The sequence below is a fragment of the Egretta garzetta genome, unplaced genomic scaffold (assembly GCF_000687185.1).
Source record: "Egretta garzetta isolate BGI_Z169 unplaced genomic scaffold, ASM68718v1 scaffold55, whole genome shotgun sequence".
Classification (NCBI taxonomy): domain Eukaryota; kingdom Metazoa; phylum Chordata; class Aves; order Pelecaniformes; family Ardeidae; genus Egretta; species Egretta garzetta.
This window is the reverse complement of record NW_009259863.1, coordinates 402,904-422,848: the sequence shown is the minus strand read 5'-3', so window position 1 is coordinate 422,848 and position 19,945 is coordinate 402,904. Positions and strand designations below refer to the sequence as shown.

The following is a 19,945-nucleotide window of genomic DNA, read 5'->3' as shown; positions in this document are numbered from 1 at the left end:
GAAGTACTTCTTTAAAAAGCCTCAAAATTAACTTCCAAAAATTGTTAATATTAGCCCCTCCAAAAAGCTAAAAGAATACTCACCTGACCAGTTGTTTCCTACAGTGATACTCATGTACCCACAAAAAAAAAAAAAGAGAAACTATGAATCTGCTTAGGACAGCTATTCCATGACTTCGAACCAACATTAAAGCAACACAAAAATTTAAAGGAGCAGTCATCCTCTCAGGGCTGGTATCCACTAACAGAGTAAAGAAAACTGGCAGCACATTATTGAACAGCAATGCTGATCAAGAAGCAAAGCCAGATTCCTCCTGGGAAACTCTATTTGTATTGGGTTTACACAGCAAGGTTTTGGTAGCAGGGGGTTGCAAGGGTATCCTCTCTGACAAGAGGCCAGAGGCTGCCCTGTGCTGGACACAGCCATTTCCAGTTGGCTCCAACTTACCCACTGCTAGCCAAAGTTGAGCCCTGTAGCCAAGCTGGTGCTACTCTGGGAAAAACATATCTAAGAATAGGGAAAATACCAAACAGTAGAGAGGAGCAAGGGGAAAGAATGAGAAACAGCCTTGTAGACACCAAGCTCAGAGAAAGAAGCGGTGCTGTTCCAGGCAACGGAGCAGATATCCCCCCCAGCCTAAGAGGACCATTCTGGAGCAGATAACCACACTCAACCCATGAGGACCCCACACCAAAACAGGTGGATATTTTCTGAAGGAAGCTGCAGCCACATGCTGAAGCAGGCTCGCCTATAGGAAAGACAGGGAAAATCTTTTTAGTAGGGCCAGCAGGACAAGGGGTAATGGTTTTAAACTAAAACAGGGTAGGTTTAGACTGGATATAAGGAAGAAATTCTTTACAGTGAGGGTGGTGAAACACTGGAAGGGGTTGCCCAGAGAGGTAGTGGAGGCCCCATCCCTGGAAACATTCAAGACCAGGCTGGACGGGGCTCTGAGCAACCTGATCTGGTTAAAGACTTGCCTGCTCACTGCTGGGGGGGCTGGACTAGATCACCTCTAAAGGTCCCTTTCAAGCCAAAACATTCTATGATTCTGACAGAAACTACAGCCCATAGAGTAGACGCATGCTGGAACAGGGACAAAGTGCAAGGAGTAAGCAGCAGCAGAGGTGTTCTAGACTGCAACTGCCCATTCCCCATCCCCACTGTGCCACTCCAGGGATAGGACTAAAGGAATGAAGTTGAGCCTGAGAAAGACTGGGCAGGGGGCAAGAAGGTGTTTTAAACGGTCTTTGCTTTTCACTATTCAAATCAATTTTAATTGGCAATTTTCTTCAACTCTGTTTTGCCCATGACAGTATCTGGTGATTACCCTATCTTGACCACACATTTTTCCATCTTATTTCTTCTTCCATACTATTGATGAGGAACAAGAGTGCTGCTGGGTGGGTATTTGGCAGGCAGCCAAGTCAACCAACCACACTATTGCATGACATGACCTACTTCCCAGGAAGTTTCAGTTAACCTGGCAAACATGGGTTAAAAATGATTGTTAGATGAAGTAAAGCACTTATACTAAGTTATCACTACATAAGCTTAGGACATGAAATATTTACACCTCTTGCTTGTCATGATGCCAGCCTCCCTGATGTAGAAGATGCAGCTGTGAATGCAGGTAGAAATCCTGCCAGTTTAGCCACACCACCTCTTTAAGGCAACTGACTCCTGACAGCACCTACAGTCTGCATTAACACTCTGCCAGCATGGCTGTTATCCAAGCAAATACCTACAGGTTCTCTAGAGAGAGCTGAAAGAAGGAAAGTGTGTGTGTAGAATCAAAAGTCCATTAAAAAAAAAAAAGGGGAACACGCTAGCCTTAAATCTTCAAGACAGCATTAACTGTACCTATCCTTCTCTAAAGGCCTTCAGAAGCAGGTTAAGAGACTGACACATCTATAGAAAGTTCCCATTATCCTTAAGATTAGATAGGAGAACAGTTTCTCTCTTCCTTGCTAGTATTCAAGTGTACCACTCACTATTTATCAAGAGAACACTGTTCCCTTTGTAGTAGCCTCCATATACTTGAACTGATGTCAATGCCTCTAAGTCCCTGATTAAGGTAAGCCACGTGAAGTGCTCCGTTTTGAAGACAGAGACTGATGTGAACAGAGAATGCTCATTTTCTTCTATTACTCACCTCAGGTAACTTCAATTGGTTCACAACTGTTTTGAAGTACCCCATGAAAAACTGATGTAATACTCCCAACTTACCATTGTTGAGTAGACTTCCATGTTTCACAAGTTATAGTCTTGTTCATATATTGAGCAAACATAACTATGTGCTCTGGAGTATTTTTCTTTCCCTTAACAGTTTTTATACCTATTCCTAAGAGTATACAACGTTTCTCTTGCTGCTAAGAGTATCAGATGAAAGTGTGAGAAACCATAATAAAGAAAGGAGAAGCAGTAGATTTGCTGTCTTCAGGAAAGGTTACATTCTGTAGAAAGAAATTAGACTAGTTTGACATTACTTGACAACCCCATGCTGGCCATTACTTCTTTCCTTGGGATCTTCCCGATGCATTGCTCTTGACTATATTGAGAAATTAACAGCTTCATCTTTGAGTTTAATTTAGCTTTGAGTAAAACAATTGTTCTCAACATTTACTTTATGTCAAAGAAAGCTTAGTCTTCAGAGAAAAAAAGGATTAGCTTTGGTTAACAGCAAATTACATGATAATATATATCTAGAAGTAACAAAATAATTAAAGCAAGAATATAGAAGGGCACTATGCAAAGACAATTGATTATAGAAGTCTGAATGTAGACACTAAACTCACACTGTAAAAGACCTCAAAGACTAAGTGCTAATCCTGAACACATTTTGTTCTGTCAGTCCTGGTAAGAGTCTGCAACTCCCATAAACCTGACCATCCCAAACAGAAAGCAGAAATAGCATTCTCCATATCTAGTACTTGCCTCAACAAATGGAATTTCTCTTGAAGTCTGAGAAGTGGCCCCATTCTTGAACAATAAAGAGAACTAAGGACAGAAGTGTTGTAAAGCAATAAGCAAAGCTCCAAGATATTTTCTGCACTTCTACATTGATCAGAAGTATTATATATGGATATTAAAGATTTTGTTCTTTTCATGGAAGCCACTAATTGAATAACTTACAAATTACATACATGCAAAGACCACTCAAATACTATTAACATACCAGTCCTGCAAGAGTTAAGATGGACATTGTCACATTCACAGGACATCTCAAGGGAAAGTCAAAGTAAACAAGTTTTGTAACATGTTTCATAGCACAACCCTATTCTAAGTGTAAATCTGCCAGGAAAAATTATCCACCTGCAACTCCCCTTCAGTCTGCGATTCTTAAGTTAACAATTCACAGTGACTGTCAGAGTTATCAAGAGAATAAAAAGCATTCAAGCCACAAGAACAGAGAGACACTGGAATACCATCCTGACCGTAAATGATAATCTGTAAGTAGCTAATGATATTGTACAGTATCCTATGAGAACACAGTGAACTGTTAAAGTCCTACAGAAAATAGATATGGCCAATGCATTTTTTAAATTTCAGGTTAATGTGAAAAGTTAAAGAAGCTACACAAGCTATTTTGAATCAAAGGAAGCATCTAAACTGTTCAAGTGCACATTTGTCCTTTAAATGAGAGGGCTAAGTCTAGATTTCTAATGTATCATAGAAAGATAACTCCACTAAGAATTTCATGCTGAAAGCTTTTGTTCAACTGCTATTTCAGCCCACTTCCATTGGTACTCAGCATTAACTTTCAAGTGAAGCCTTCAGTTTAAAGTAATGCTAAAATTTCTTCCTACATCTAGTTGGCAAAAAATGGCAATACTGTCCCATAAAAGTACTAGTTTTTAAAATCAGGTGTCTACTAAAATCAAAGTCCTGAGATCAAAAAGAGACCAAGATCAAAAGCTTTGCCCCGGCAACAGTATCCTTTACACTGGTTAAGTATCAAGGTGTAAGTTCTATGCAGCTAGCTTACTACTGATCAAGTAATTACTTGGCAAGATGCTCATTTCAAATGCATATATTCTCAAAGCACCTCTCACTTCTGCTGGCTACATGCAATTTAGATTAACCTAAGCTACCTGACAGCTATAGAGTTCTTCCTTCACCCCATTTTCACATGCTTGAGAAAAAGTAAGTTATTCAGTTTTTCTATGGCAGTGGCACTATGGTAGAACAGCTAGGACTGGCTCCTTTTCAATCTTAATCACATTTGAGGCAAGGTAAAAGGTTTTCCAAGAGCTCAAACGCAACTTGCTATAGGGCTGTCATTGTATAGTATAATAGCAATTAACAAAATAAGCAGTTTATATTCAGGATAGTAATTGAGAAACGACCTATGATTTATATGGGAAGAAGAAAGCTGGAAGTTATTTCAATTTAAGACTCAAAAAGTGAGAAAAAGTTTTACCTTTAGAGGTCTGATAGCTTCACAGAACTTCGTCCACCAGCTTTTCTCAATAGACTCCAGATGCCTCTCTCGTCTTCGAAGTGTCCTTAGTCTCTCTTCTAGTTGTTGTACGGTCCGTCTGTCCCTTGACGACAGAGGCCGACCATCTCTGCACTGGTTACCAAGAAATAGCGCAAAAGATCAGGGGACATTGAATCAAGAAAATAGACTTGACATCTAGTTTGACGAGTTACAACTCTAAAGACTTCGTAGTATATAATTCACACTGCTCCTATGCATAACAAGAGAACAAAATGCATAAGTCACAAGTTGCAACAAGGGGAATTCCTATTAGGTGGTAGAAAGCACTCTTCACAATGAGGATATTCAAAACTTAACAGGGTGAACAGTCTGCATGGCTAGAAATGCTTGAACTGCCCAGATGTGATCTGAATAACCTGATCGAACCTGAAAGGGGTCCTTGCTTTGTGCAGAGGGTTGAACCTGATTACTTTCAGAGATCCCTTCCAATCAAATCCCATGACTAAACCAATATATTAAGCTTGGCATCTGTATTTTCTTTCCAGCATTCCACTACAGATCCTCAGCTATGTTTCTTGTACTTGTAAGAGCAAAGTGACTTACTGTTCCAAAAATTAACTTCACAGAAATCCAAACAGGAAGCACCATTACCCCAAGAATTAGTTGAGTGTACCAGATAAGTGTTTATTTGAGGATTATGTTTAAGAATATACTTTAATTCTGAGCTTCTAAATATTGAGCAGGCACCATTGCAGTCTTGTTGTAAATCGAGTGGCACATCCTTAAATCTCAGTTCTATGATAATAAGCAAAAGCAACAAAATAGGCATTAGGCAGCTGAACCAAAATTGTTTCTAATATTCATGCTACTGTATAAAAAAACTGATCCTTAGATAAAAAAATTGTTATAGTTTTAATACATCTCCTACTACGTTTTTAAGTTTTGAAATTCCCTATTCAATTTTCTTCCTGTTATTTTAAAGGAGCCTTCCAATAAATAGTGAAACACTTCACATCCAGTGAAGTTAAAGCAAATCTTTTTTAGATAAATTTCTCAAAAAGGTTACAAGACTAAGATCATATTCTGGGCACATGTAACATACTAGAGATCACAGTGTACTTTTACCAGGAACACATATTCTCACATATCACCTCAGTGGCTTGAAAAAGACTTCGAAAATAGTCCAAGCTCCCAAGCTGCAAGTCCAACCTTCGATTATTTAAGACTAACAAAATAAAGCTACCAAGTGTGCTAATAGCAGAAGACCATACTACATACTCAAGCTTTTCATTAGGTTAAGTAGCATACTTCCGTACTTCTAGTTTTCACTGTACATTACTCTCAGTAACACTCACTTTCTTCACAGAAATGTAGCTGAAGAACCAAGATTTCCATTACAGACTGAGGCAGAATCCTGACCATAACTCATAAACCAAGGAAAATCAGTTTATAGTAATGGTCACATTAAAATATAGACATAACTTGAAGACTTTCTACGTTTTTGATCCTATTTGTTAGCTAGATCAAACAAGATGACCAGTTGCTTGCAAACTCTCATAATACAACATAGTATTCTGTAATAAGTAATGCTCTGTTTTTCAAGGGTTTAGTTTTTCTCATATTGATTTCAGTAATACAGATGCCTTTGTTGTAGTAGTACTCTGCACAAACCCAAAACTTTACAATTATAACTTGAGGAGACTACTTCTTAGGTTTCATTATGCAACAAATTTCTAGAATACTGAAGGTGCCCACACTGTAGAGGTAGCCAAGTATCAAGAGAAGACTGCTGGAACCAATTCAACACTGTTGAGGGCTACTATCACAGAGCACACAACAGCACAGATGGACTGCCAGGGTGAAAGTGATGCAACTTAATGCTCTTTCCCTGCACTAAGGGCTGTGAAAACACTGGTCAAACCATTATCTGAAATGGGTTGGGAAAAGGGTGGGAGATATCCCTAGCATCTTGTTCGTAAAAGAAAAATCTTATCCTCCTTCAGCTCATGCTCTGAGGTTGAGTGTTCTGCTTACATTATGCACAGCATTTCAGCGAGCTGCAAAACCATCATGGGCTTACAAGTGGTGTTAACATCCTAGGGATGTTTAGGATTCAGAGCAGAGATTTCCATATGTATGCTTTTCCTCAGGAAGTGATTTATAACAGCAAGGTACATTAACTAGGAAGCAAGAATATCTGGGGCTGTTATTTATTCATAAAGATGATTAATAGTTTGATGAATCTAACTCATGACAGCTCCATGTGGCAAGTATCCAGTGTTGATAACTACATTGAGTAATTATCAACAAATTGGATGCCATATCTGGTAGCAGACTAAGAGAGGTAAATATTCTTAACTTCTACAAAGTATGTCTTCCATATATACAAGCAAGACTGGAGAAGTTTGAATTTAGCTCATCGGCACCTTTATTAGCTAGACAGAAATAACTACTGCTGCAGGACTGAAAGAAAGCCTGATCACTACTACACAAGTGACCACATTTGTTTCCAAATAACTCAGATAACTACAAGCTAGTCACTTCTGACCCACTATTCTTTCCGGAACAAAAACTCTTAAAGCAAGACCAGTAAGAGAGCAAAAGAAAAAAATTAAGAAAGTGAGAACACCAAGACCATACCTTTGATTTAATCCTTAATAAATGTTGCTCCACTTCTTCAATATCTTCAGTGTTCTCTAAACGTTCATAAGCCGCACTGGTAGTTCCCTTAATCAAGTTTAAAGGCAAAGCTGACATACCATAAGCCTAAAATAAAAAGGAAACATACATACTCAAATTTTCTGTCAGACATTTTCATCTGATAAGGCTCCTGTATATTGTAGCTATAAGGTATCACTGCTGGGATTTTTTTCCCCACCCTCCTTCTACAGATTCTCACTGAGACAATCAATTCTTTTGTTTTGAGCAAAATATAACAAACATGCTATGCAGATTCAAGCACCCCATATTGTTCAAATAGTACTTAAGCATCTCATCACTGTTGAGACAATAGCCTGTGTTAAGACTTCATATAAGCATAGCCCACTGAAGATTTATCAAGCTAGCCCTTGGGGTTTTTTTGTCAAATCATTTAGCTTCCCAAAACGTCAACCTTCCCACTTTAGATCATACCAAAACATTATTTAAGTTTAATATCTAGAAATTCCTGTATTAAACAGTTTTAGAAGCAAAAGTATACACAATTTCTTTGCAGTCAGTAGTCTTCAACTTACTTTTAAAATGAAATTACATAGAAAGTACCTGATTTACTAAAAAAAAATCTGCACTAAAAAGACAAAGCAGAAGCTAGGTGAACACCTAAACTCAGTGTTGTGGTTTAGCTCCTTCTGACAACCAAGCACCACACAGCCGCTCACTCACCCTCCCTACCCCAGTGGGATGGAAGGAGAAAATCAGAAAGAAGATTCATGGGTTGAGATAAGAACAGTTTAATAATTAAAATAAAATAATAATAATAAATTGTATCAAAAAAAACAACAAAAGAGAGAAACAAAACTCAGGAAAACCAAGTGATGCAACTGCTCACCACCTGCCAACTGACACCCAGCCTGTCCCCAAGCAGCGACCACTGTCCCCAGCCAACTCCCTGCAGTTTATATACTGAGCATGATGTCACATGGTCTGGAATAGCCCTTTGGCCAGTTGGGGTCAGCTGTCCTGGCTGTGTCCCCTCCCAGCTTCTTGGGCACCTGGCAGAGCACAGAAGGCTGAAAAGTACTTGACTGGTGTAAGCACTGCTCAACAACAACTAAAACAGTGTTATTCTTCTCACCCTAAATCCAAAACACAGCACTAAGCCAGCTACTAGGAAGAAAATTAACTCTGTCCCAGCTGAAACCAGGACACTCAGTTACATGCCAGGACTGCTTAGATGTCCATTCACATTCATAAATTTACTCCTAGTTACAAATCCTATACCATTCAAAGTGTTTGCCAGCTTCTACACTATGCCCAGTTTTTTCCAATGCAAAGTCTGTAAGCTTTCCAATAACCTAGGAAGAAACAGATATTTGAGGTGCAGGAAAGAAAATATCACTATTTCTTCCTTGCTACCCTATGAGTCTTATAGATCTAGGCCAAGGCTAGAAGTTTCTCCTAGCAGTTCAGAAACATTAGGCATAGGCTTTTTTCATAGAATCATAAGATGTTTTGGGTTGAAAGGGACCTTTAGAGGTCATCTAGTCCAACCCCCCTGCAGTCAGCAGGGACACCGCTAACTAGATCAGGTTGCTCAGAGCCCCATCCAACCTGGCCTTGAATGTTTCCAGGGATGGGGCCTCCACTACCTCTCTGGGCAACCTGTTCCAGTGTTTCACCACCCTCATGGTAAAGAATTTCTTCCTTATATCCAGTCTAAACCTACCCTGTTTTAGTTTAAAAACCATTACCCTGGTCCTGTCACAACCAGCCCTGCTAAAAAGATTGTCCCCTTCTTTCCTATAGGCTGCCTTTAAGTACTGAAAGGCCATAATCAGGTCTCCCCACAGCCTTCTCTTCTCCAGGCTGAACAACCCCAGATCTCTCAGCCTGTCCTCATAAGAGAGGTGCTCCAGCCCTCGGATCATTTTTGTGGCCCTATGTTTTACTGTGGGTGGGCGGCTGTTGGTAATGAGTTTTTCTTGGTACAAAGCTTATCAGGAAGAGTTTTTCTTTTCTTTCTCAATCACAATTAACATGTACAGTTTTGCTAGAAAGCTTGATATCTGAACTTTTGCTAACTACAGAAATAAGTAGTTTTCTAGATTTTCACAGGAACACCACTCCCTCCTTCAAGCACAGCTTTACATTTCATACTGAGAATAGATTTAACATGAATATTTGTGTTATAAGCGTCACCATACATGCTGTCAGATCACATGAGCTTTCTGTACACAAGATTATCTGACCTGCTTAAGAACCTACTTACACACACTAATGTCTCATGCATTGTACTCAAAGCAAGACACCATCTATTTTTTGGTGTATTTTTCAACATGCCATATACCCTGCCACCAACACTCATTTCTAAGCCCCTTTAATTAAGGGGTCTTGTAGCTCAAATTATAGCTCAAAGACATTAATTATTTAAATTAATAGCCATTTCAATATGAGTGTCTGACACTGAGCCCACAAACTTCAGTTCCACTCTGCAAGCAATAATATTCCATGATTTCAAGAAACATTCTTCTAGGTATCAGGCTACAAAAGCATGAAACAAGTTTAGCAGTCTGACAACCTTGTTCAGTTACTGTGGAATGAGGTTTCCTATGTTCAGTGACAATTACCAGTAAATTATTGGAACAGTGTCAGTTGAGTTCAACAAGCAGACAGCATGTGTGTCTCAACAGGCTTTAAACCCAAGGAAACAGCAGTACCTGTTAAATCACTTAAAAGGATTTAAGCAAGGGTAGGAGAAGTATTTTCCCTCAACTATTTCTTGAAGTACATATTAGCAAAGAACACATTCAGCTAGATCTTTGACAACTTGCACTACATGACTTTTTTGTGTAGCTATAAAGTATTAGAATTGGTTTTACCATGGACTCAGAGAATACTGTATGCTGTTAGCTATCTGCTCAGCATTTCAGGACTTCACAGTTAACATAGCCTCATTTGTCACCCAAAAATACAGCTAAAAAAAGTATTCACAGCACTGTTTACAGACTGTTCCAAATAAAGTTAAAAGTCCACGGTTTTTTAGCTACAAAAGATAACTGGCAGTTTCAGTCCCTATGTTAGAACTTTTTACAGTAAAAGCTATAAAAGGGAAAAGACATCTCTTATAACAGGCTAGTGGTGACAACAACATTTCATGCTTTCCAAGACATTCTAGAAGTTCTTGTTTGAACACAGCTATCCAGCCACAGAAAGGCCTACCTACAAGATTAAGTATTTTAGGTAAGGAAAATAATTTAACTTAGGCTGGACTTTACAGCTTTGTCCATAAATGTGGCTCAGTTCTCCCTTCAGAGTACCCTTTGAGAGCATTAAGCTGCTTTGCTATCTACAGAAGCTAAAAAGCAGTCTCCTCCAGTCCTCCTCTTCTGTAGGCTGAAGAAAGAATTCCTCCAACCTTTCTTTATGGGTTGCATTCTCCAACTCTCTACAAGTCTCCACTGGAGCCTCTATAGTTTTCCAGTTTCTTAAACTGGGGGACCAAAACCAGACACAGTATTCCCAGGTATTGCTTTGGAAGCGCCAGGTACAGTAGAATAATCACATCCCTTCATCTCATGGCTATGTTCTTGCTGATGCAAGCCCAGGACACTGTTTGCCTTCTGCTGCAGGGCACACTGCTGGCTCATGCTCAGCTTGCTGTCTACTAGGACTTCCACAACTTTTTGGCAGAGCCATTCCCAACCACTCAGACCCCAGCATGAACCATTGTTTGAAATTAATCCGCTCTAAGAGAAAGCCTTAACATTTGCTAAACCTGATGCCTTTCTTGTTGGTCCAATCTTCCAAACTGTTGACATCTCTGTGGTGGCTCTTCATTCTGTTGTATCTACTTCACCCAGTTTAATATCATTCTCAAACTTTATGACTACGTATTCAACCCCATCACCTAGATCATTTATGAAGACCGAGTAGTATTAGGCCCATACTGACCCTGAAGAGCTCACTCAGGTCTAGCTGCTAGTAGCATAATTCCAGAATTTAGGTAAAAGTAAAAAAACTATCCAATTTCATCACTAGAATGCATACTACAATCTAACCAAGGTCCCTCTGTGGAACCCAAAACATTTCCAGCCAGAGCCAGAGACACTCAATATGTAGAAACACACATAATGAGAGATTGCTATGACAATAAGCCTACACAATTTTACAAACCTAAGCTTAGAAGCAATTAAATTTCACCATTAAGCAGAGGCTTCCACCTGTTCTTCAAACAGCTACCATCAACTAATGATATCAAGTATTTACTCAACAGAAATACTTAAGAAATAAAATTCAGAGTTCTAAATCTCCTAAATCTAAGTTTCTACAAAGCAAACTGCAAGTCTTGAAATGATGCATTGTTTTGCTGGTTTTGCAGATGTGAATTACAAACTTGAACATCAAGCTTGCCCTAGCAATAAAGACATCTAAGTTCTGTCCTTCAATACAAAAGATGCTAATAGTGAGATGATTATGCAAGTAAGCCTCCCATCATCAGTGGGAGAAAAAGCCACATTGGTCCTTCAAGACATCAATACACAGAATGAAGGACAGAGCAATGAGTCATCTCATGTGTTGCGTCACACGTCTGAACAGAAGCTGTATTAGCTCAGTTTCAGGGCTGCACTTCCCTTCAGGCTGATGGAGAAGTTCAAGGCTGCACTGAACAAAGTTTTAATCCCCTGGGTTAGTGCAAGTGTTGTTATTCATGGGCTATTATTGTTGACATCTGCAACTCAACAAGCATACAATGTATTGAAGATAGCACAGAAAAACCAAAGCTGTACACTAAAGCCAAGAGGGCTCAGTCCTGAAACAAATCATTGGTTCAGAGTTAGGAATAAAACAGGTCAGAATAGCCTTTAAAATAAAGACAAGTTAATTTATATATATGAATTTTGATAAAACAAGTGATTAAGTCTTGACATATTTATAACACTGAAATAGCAGTTTCCATGACCTATTTTTAGACAACCTTTGCCTAGAAGTGTTAAGTCAGATAAGAGGCACTGCACTGAAGAGTAGAAACAGTCATCCTAATTTAACAGGCAATTAGAGCATACATGGCTGTTTTTTCCCCATACAGGTTCTTCAAAATGAACTGAATCTAGTACTAAACACCAACTATTCAGGCTGGTATCTGATAATACATGCTGCAAGGTCAGGTCTTTGAAGTCTCACGCTGCTATTTCTACTGTTATTGAATGCCTGATCAGCTTCATTCAAATGCCATTTTACAGTAGGAAAAAAAAAAAGGTCTAAATTTACAGCTTATTTTAAAGAATACTGCCCTCTCTTGAATCCCCACAAGTCTTCTGTATAAGAGATCACCCCCTATCAGTTTGCTCAAGGGCTGCAAAGCCAAATCCTAAGAGCTCACTACCTAGTAAGTACAAGTTAGAGGCATTATCTGTGAGCAGCTGTCTCATTTTGTTTTGAGAGTCTGTCCACAGGCAATACAGATAATATCTCTGGATGGATGAAGTTCATATTTATACTTCACAGATTTCTTGAAGTAGGTGGCCTTCTATTCTAAAGGAAGAGAGAAAAAAACCAGAACAACTTCAGCAAAGCAACAGAAAACCCAGCTTCCTATCTTATGAAAAGAACAGTCTAAACAAAGGTCTTAAAGAGTTCTTCCTTATCTGTTATTCACAGAAGTGGTAGCTGGGCCCGAGACAGGAATTTGCAAGGAAATTTGTCATTAGTAAAGCAGAAGCCTGTAACTCACATGAAAGCAACAATTAGTTTGATATTGTTTATGCAATATCAGCAGGCACTGAAGAACAGTGAGAAGCATACTCTAGCTGTTCTCCGTGCTCCAGACAGAGCATTAAAATACCTCAATAGAGATTACAAGAGCACTGCTTCCAGTTTGCTCAATCTTTACTTCTCCTGTGTCCCCTTCCTTTCCCATCCTGTCTGCAGCAGATCCAGCTATTTTCCTGTCATTCCACAGTTAAGATTTAGAAGGAAGAGTTGCTGTTCTGATCCTTTGGTCTCTCGCAAACTCAACATCTTACAACACTTCAGACTTGCTAAACTCATATCCCATGGCTAGATAAGGGAATAGCCTCATCATCTTAGTTGTCCAGTATGTTAATAGTCACTCATAAGCAGAAGACAGAAAACTAAGTGAAGTTGAGACAAGTTGTAAGATCATGTTTTACAGAAGTTGCAGCAAGCACCTACATCAGGGATAAACCCTTGAATATTAAAAAAAAATCCAGAAAGGTTTTACACTGAGAACCATAACCACTAGCTTAACATTTTTAAATTGCACAAGCTACCAGAGAGTTCCACTGAAAAGTGTGTATTAAGGTGGGAACACCTAATAATCAACCAGATCAGTCATAAGCACACAGATCAGTCATCAGGAACACAGAAAAAACACATTGAAATTAATATAATAAAAGCCTTTAGAAAAGAATTAAAGGAGTTAAAGCTAACTTTGGACACCTACTGCAAAAAGCCTGAAGCCATCAGGCATTGTAGTTTAACTAGAAGTTGATTATATTTTACATTCTACATCTGCTATGTTCAGCTAATAAGGTATGGTCAAATGATTAACTTGTAGCCCAAACGGGATCATCTCTCCTCGTCAGAGATCAAACAGAACAGCTAAGCTGTTTCTGATCAGTTTGGTGCACAACCAGCACTGTAGCTAAAGGTAACTTACCAACTTTTTCTGATTCAAGATGTTTAAGAATTAAACTTATGATTTCAAGAAATTATCAGAAAGTAATGTGTAGCATAGCAGAAAGACTCCCCATTCCATTTATTTTTAGAGATCCATATATCAAGCAGATGCAGCTTTTAAGTGCTATCACTGAGGTGTTTTAAAAGGTGTATATATAATCCTGTGCAAAAAGTGTAGAAATTCATACTGACAAACATTTCTTGCATAGCACTGCCCTCTAGTGAAGTCATATGAAACAGCCAAATAAAAAAGAGATTATATCACTGTATAAAAGGCATAAGAAATCCTCACAGCTTTAAGTATACAAATATTAAGTTCCTGTTCTTACAACAGCTTGTTTCAAGAATTCACCTGAAAGTGTGACCATGAAAGACAAAGTGTTCAATTCTACCAACTAGACTGTGATCAAAAATGTATCTATTGAAGTTAAAAGACAGCTAAACTCTAGTTTAGGATAGGCAGTGCTTTAAAGAAACACAAATCAAGTACGCGTTGGTTTGTTTCAATATGATCCCACAAAAATCCCTCCATTTCAAGAATATTTTGGTGTAGAAGAGACTTTCTGTATTCATAGCCTAATTATAGAATAGAATCATAGAAACATTTAGGTTGGAAAAGACTTAAGATCATCAAAAGTCCAACTGTTAACCTAACACTGCCATATCACTGCTAAACACCTCATCAGGCAGCTCTCCAACCACTCTTCCCCATAGCACCTCATCTACCTGTCTTTTAAATAACTCCAGGGATGGGGACTCCACCAGTTCCCTGGGAAGCCCATTCCAATGCTTGACAACACTTTCAGTGAAGAAATTTTTCCTAATGTCTAACTTAAACCCGCCCTGGTGCAACTTCAGGCCATTTCCCCTTGTCCTATCACCCACTACCAGGGAGGAGAGACCAACACCCACCTCACTACAACCTCGTTTCAGGTAGCTGTTGAGGGCGATAAGGTCTCCCCTCAGCCTCCCCTTCTCCAGACTAAACAACCCCAGTTCCCTCAGCTGCTCTTCATAAGACTTGTGCTCCAGACCCCTCACCAGCTTCATTGCCCTTCTTTGGACATGTTCCAGCACCTCAGGGTCTTTCCTGTAGTGAGGGGCCCAAAACTGAACACAGTATTTGAGGTGCGGCCTCACCAGTGATGAATACAGGGGCATGATCACTTCCCTGCTCCTGCTGGCCACACTATTCCCGATACAAGCCAGGATGCCATTGGCCCTCTTGGCCACCTGGGCACACTGCTGGCTCATATTCAGCTGGCTGTCAACCAGTACCCCCAGGTCTTTTTCCAACAGGCAGCTTTCCAGCCACTCTTCCCCAAGGCTGTAGTGTTGTATGGGGTTGTTGTGACTAGAGTGCAGGACCTGGCACTTGGCCTTGTTAAACCTCATACAGTTGGCCTCGGCCCATCAATCCAGCCTGTCCAGATCCCTCTGGGATCTAATTAGCTTTATTTGAATTATGTTAAGCATGAGGGATGTCACATCATGATATCTTTGATCCCTCATAGGAATTGATATAGTTCAGTTGCCTATACTGAACACTATTTCATACAGATACAATGCACCCTTGCCAACATTGCTTCTGATGGAGCAGGTAAGCTAGTCCAATCAAATAGTCTCAAGTTTGGTGCACTTTCATATGTCATACCAACACAGGCAACACTTCTGAGCTTGTGTAACAGGAACTAGGATTCCACGTTTCTTCTCTGTGCACCTCTACTGAACAGTTTTCTTGAAAACTAATCTGACAGTCAGTCATCTACTTTCTCACATTAAAGAAATCTTTCTCCATCTCTGGCTATCTACACATACTACAATTCTAAAAATAAGAATTGGAGTTCAAGGATCTTACTCCCAGAACAGGATTAAGCATGGCAAACTGACAGCGGTTCACACATCCTGCCTAAATTGTGGAGAGTAAAGGAGAAAGCCTCCTAAATGCATCTGAAGATGCAGACCACCTCATGGACAGTTTTGTGCGGGTTTTTTTTGAAAAGCTCATGCCATTGAAAAATCATCTAGTATGTTAACTAATAAAATCTCAGTTCTTTAATGGGAAGTTTTAGCATCCAATCTTCAGTTGCTATAAGAGCACATACAGTTTTGAATAGCATTGCTATAAAAACCTCAAACATGGAACAGAATACAAGTTCACCAAACTGAACTTGTATGGTCAATACGGCATTTCTTGTGTGATCTGTTGTACAAAACAAACAGTGCATTGAGTATTTGTTTATCCATTTCTCTAACATTCACCACTACAGCATCTTCCTACACATTCACCTTCATTTTTCATATTAATGTTTTCTCTCCACCATAGAGATTCAAAGATTGCCTCATTTATTTGGCAATATTTAAGGGGACAAAAAAATGTAGTCAAGGTTTGTAAGATGAGGAAGCCAAGTATGGCAGCCTCTACACTACAGTTGCTCTACTATGCATAGTTAACTTGTGCTTGCTGCACTTATAATCTGTAAAAGTTAACTCTGACTCAGTTGTAATACTGAATATAACTATTTTGCCCAGTTGCCACCTTCAGCATTGCTCCATCAGGCTCAAAGAGCATTAATAACCAAAAGATTAACCTCCTTTCAAGCTGCAAATCTAAAAATCTCAAAATACAAAACTATCATTGATCCAGCAGTTTAGTATTTACAGCTCTCCAAAAATGTAGTAGGCATCAGGCTGTTAAAACAAAGAATGCTCAAACTGGTTTGCTATTTTCATTATTTACTGCTTCATGGAAAAGTGAACATAATCAAATAACTACATTTCTATTATCTTTAATAATTAGTATTGAAGTGATTAAGTGGTAATGACAATGAATGCTCCTCCTCTCAATGTGTACTTAAACCACAATCAGTAGTGAACGAGTGCTTTTAAGGTTAGATTATAAAAGGTTTTAAGTTTTCTGACTGTTAATAAAAATAAGTCAACTGCACGAAAAGTAAGTCATACTCCAAGCAAAAATTAGGTGTGAAAAGGTCATTAAATCTGTCAGCAGACAAACGGAGCTTTGTAACATCTCCTTTTTGAGGATGGAGAGGAAAAAGGATCACTTTACATTTTCATAAGAAATCAAATAATGCTTATTAAATGTTTTGGAAAAATTACAGAGCTAATTATAATCATCCTTCAAGGACATGCTAAATGAGATGCACAAGATCACTCAAAAATTAATCTGCCTATCATTGTGTGAGTAATACGTTACTCTGCCTTGAATTCAAATAGCAATCTGAAGCTGACAACAACTATTGTATTAATACCTAAGGCAATGTGAAACCATTTCAATGCAAAACACATTAGTGAAAGAATAGATGCAAACTACATCATCTGTGAAACAGTTTCAAACAAAGCACTGCAGCCCTAATTTATCATTTTCTTGTTATATTCCACGTTTATATACATGGAAGCTGTCAGTATAAATCATCAAGGTCATAGATTTGCAGAGCCCCCCTGAGGATCACTTGTTCACATTTCTTACAAAACAATTTTAAATATCAAGTGCTGTACTTGAGTATTATGCATTACCTAATGCCAAAAAAAGTAGACTTTGTGTTATTAAAGCTTTAAAACAGGAAAGCAACTACCAATTCAAGATTATGTTGAAAATTGAGCCATACCAAGAAATGTGTTTAAACAATATTACTCATTTAAACATTCCCTGTGAGAAAAATGACATCTATGTTTATGCTCTTGTCAGTAATATTAACAAATCTACCATGTGAACATTTGTAGATTTCATCTACACTTTTTCCCAAACCACCATATTTCCCCCTAAAACATTCAAAATTTAGAATACCCATCTGCATCTCTCCCCCCTTCACAAGTCTTCCAATGTGTCAATTAATGTCAAGAAAATACTGTTCCTTCAGTGTATTCAGAAGGGAAATGCAGATGAAGTGTGAGTTTTAGTATTCTATTCTAGAAGACCATGCTAATAAGGATCACCTCAAAGTTAGTCACAAGAAACAACTGCAGCTTCTGTAGCCAAAAAATACTTTTATATTTTTACATCCACACACAGAAGCATGCAAGTTTGCTTCTTGTACAACCGAATTTAAGTTACAAAATGATGGAAAAAGTAATTTGTATTATTTAGATTAAGAACAAATATTAAGTGCTTGACTTTTTTCCCCACAGAACAGGCATATTCTCCCCTCCACTTACACAAGGAGCTCCTAAAAATTGCCACCTATCAAGCTATTTAAAAGTTATTACTATCTTTGCCTTGCTATTACTAATTATTATTGTCTTGTTATTACTATCTTCAGTCTTGCAAGACTTAGTAGTAACTAAAAAAATAGAACTACTTTTCTGAAGATATTGCATAGTGTTTTTCAAAGTACCCACTGCACTTTTTTGAACATTAGTTGTATTGAGGTGACTAAGTAATAGCTAGAAACTAATAAATCATTTTCTCACAAAGTAACAGCTGTGATGGAAAAAACCAAAGTTGTCCAACATGAGTTAAATGAGGTTATAACAGTAAAACCAGTATTGCGGAATTAAATTAATCCAATAAAGAACTAATCCTATTGTCAATCACTGTGCCCTCAAGCTTTTCATATGCTAGAGCCAAGCTTAAACAGAGAGGACATCTCGCATCATGAGGCACACCACAGTAAGTGCCACCCATTGGTACCACTGCTAAACCTTGCAGGTCCACATAGTAGACAGACTGTAGAACCCCTGAGGTTGGAATAGACCTCTGGCAGTCATCTAGTCCAACACCTCTGTTCAAGCAGGGTCACCTAGAGCTACTTGCCCAAGACTGCATCCATATGGCTCTTGAATATCTCCAAGGAGGGAGACATCACGGTCTCTCTGAGCAACCAGACACCCTCACAGTGAAAGGTTTCCTGATACCCAAAGGGAACCCCCTGTGTTTCAGTTTGTGCCCTTTGCCTCTGGTCCTGTCACCAGGCACCACTGAAAAAAAACCTGGCTCCATACTCTTTACAGTTTCCCTTCAGATATTTGTACACATTGATAAGACTTCCCCCTCCAAAGTCTTCCTCTTCTCTAGGCTAAACAGTGCTAGCTCACAGTCTTTCCTCAGAGAAGGAAAGTCCCTTCATCTTCTTTGTGGCACTTCACTGGACCCCCTCCACTAGCTCCATCTCTCTCTTGTACTGAGGGGTCCAGAACTGGACACAGTATTCCAGGCCTCATCAGGGCTGAATAGAGAGGAAGGATAACGTCCAACGACCTGCTGGCAATACTCCTCCTAACACAGCGCAGGATACCATTAGCCATCTTTGCAGCAAGGGTACATTGCTGGCTCATGGTTAACTTTGTGTCCACCAGAAGCCCCAGGTCCTTCTCTTCAAAGCTGCTTTCCTGCTGGGTGGTCCCCTGCACATACTGGTGCCTGGGTTCATTCCTCCCCAGCTGCGGAACTCCGCACTTCCCCTTGCTGAATTTCATGAGGTTCCTTTCAGCCCATTTCTCTAGCCTGCCCAGGTCCCTCTGGATGGCAGCAGAACCCTCTGGAGTATCAGCCACTCATCCCAGTTTTGTGTCATCTGCAAGCTTGCTGAGGGTACACTCTGCCCCATCATCGTGATCATTAATGAAGATGTTGAACAGGACTGGACTAGTGACTGGCCTCCAACTAGACTTCATGCTGCTGATCACCATCCACCAGGCCCAGCTTTTCAGCCAATTAGTTTTCAATCCACCTCACTGTCTGCTCATCCAGCCCATATTTCATAAGGTCCTCAGAGAAGCTTATGGGAGACCCTCAACGTGGGCTAGGTTTGGCTTCCCAATGGGAATTTGGAAAATGCACATCACTGACAAGAGACATTAGGTTGTAACAGTATCGTAGTGCATTGACAGCTGAAGGCTGAAGTAGGAAGCATTATTCTGAAAACAGTCTAGTTCAAGTGTTCTTCAGAATACAACTTTTGAAGCTTCAAGAGTTAAGTGCTATGCATATCTGTTCATAAACGTGCTTTCAGAATTTTGATTTATGTTTTAAAAAATGGTATTGTAGCAATATAAATAAGGTATAGAAACAGTACTCACCTAAACTGTTATTATATGCAATTTCAAACAAATCACGCTGTTAAAACAACAGTATTTTGCTTTACCACACATTAATGGATTTTTAATTTTTTTTTTTGGTCCTAA

The 19,945-nt window shown here is 39.2% G+C and overlaps 1 protein-coding gene across 1 annotated transcript in view; it reads right to left on the bottom strand.

The window, feature by feature from the left end:
• LMBRD1 (LMBR1 domain containing 1) overlaps positions 1-19,945 on the bottom strand; it is a 104,338-nt gene that overhangs the window by 36,668 nt on the left and 47,725 nt on the right. Inside the window, exons 10-11 of the mRNA XM_035895621.1 lie at positions 7,085-7,210; positions 4,424-4,576 (exon numbers count right to left, since the gene is read on the bottom strand). Of these exons, the coding sequence (XP_035751514.1) occupies positions 4,424-4,576; positions 7,085-7,210 (279 nt within the window). The remainder of the gene's footprint in view (positions 1-4,423; positions 4,577-7,084; positions 7,211-19,945) is intronic.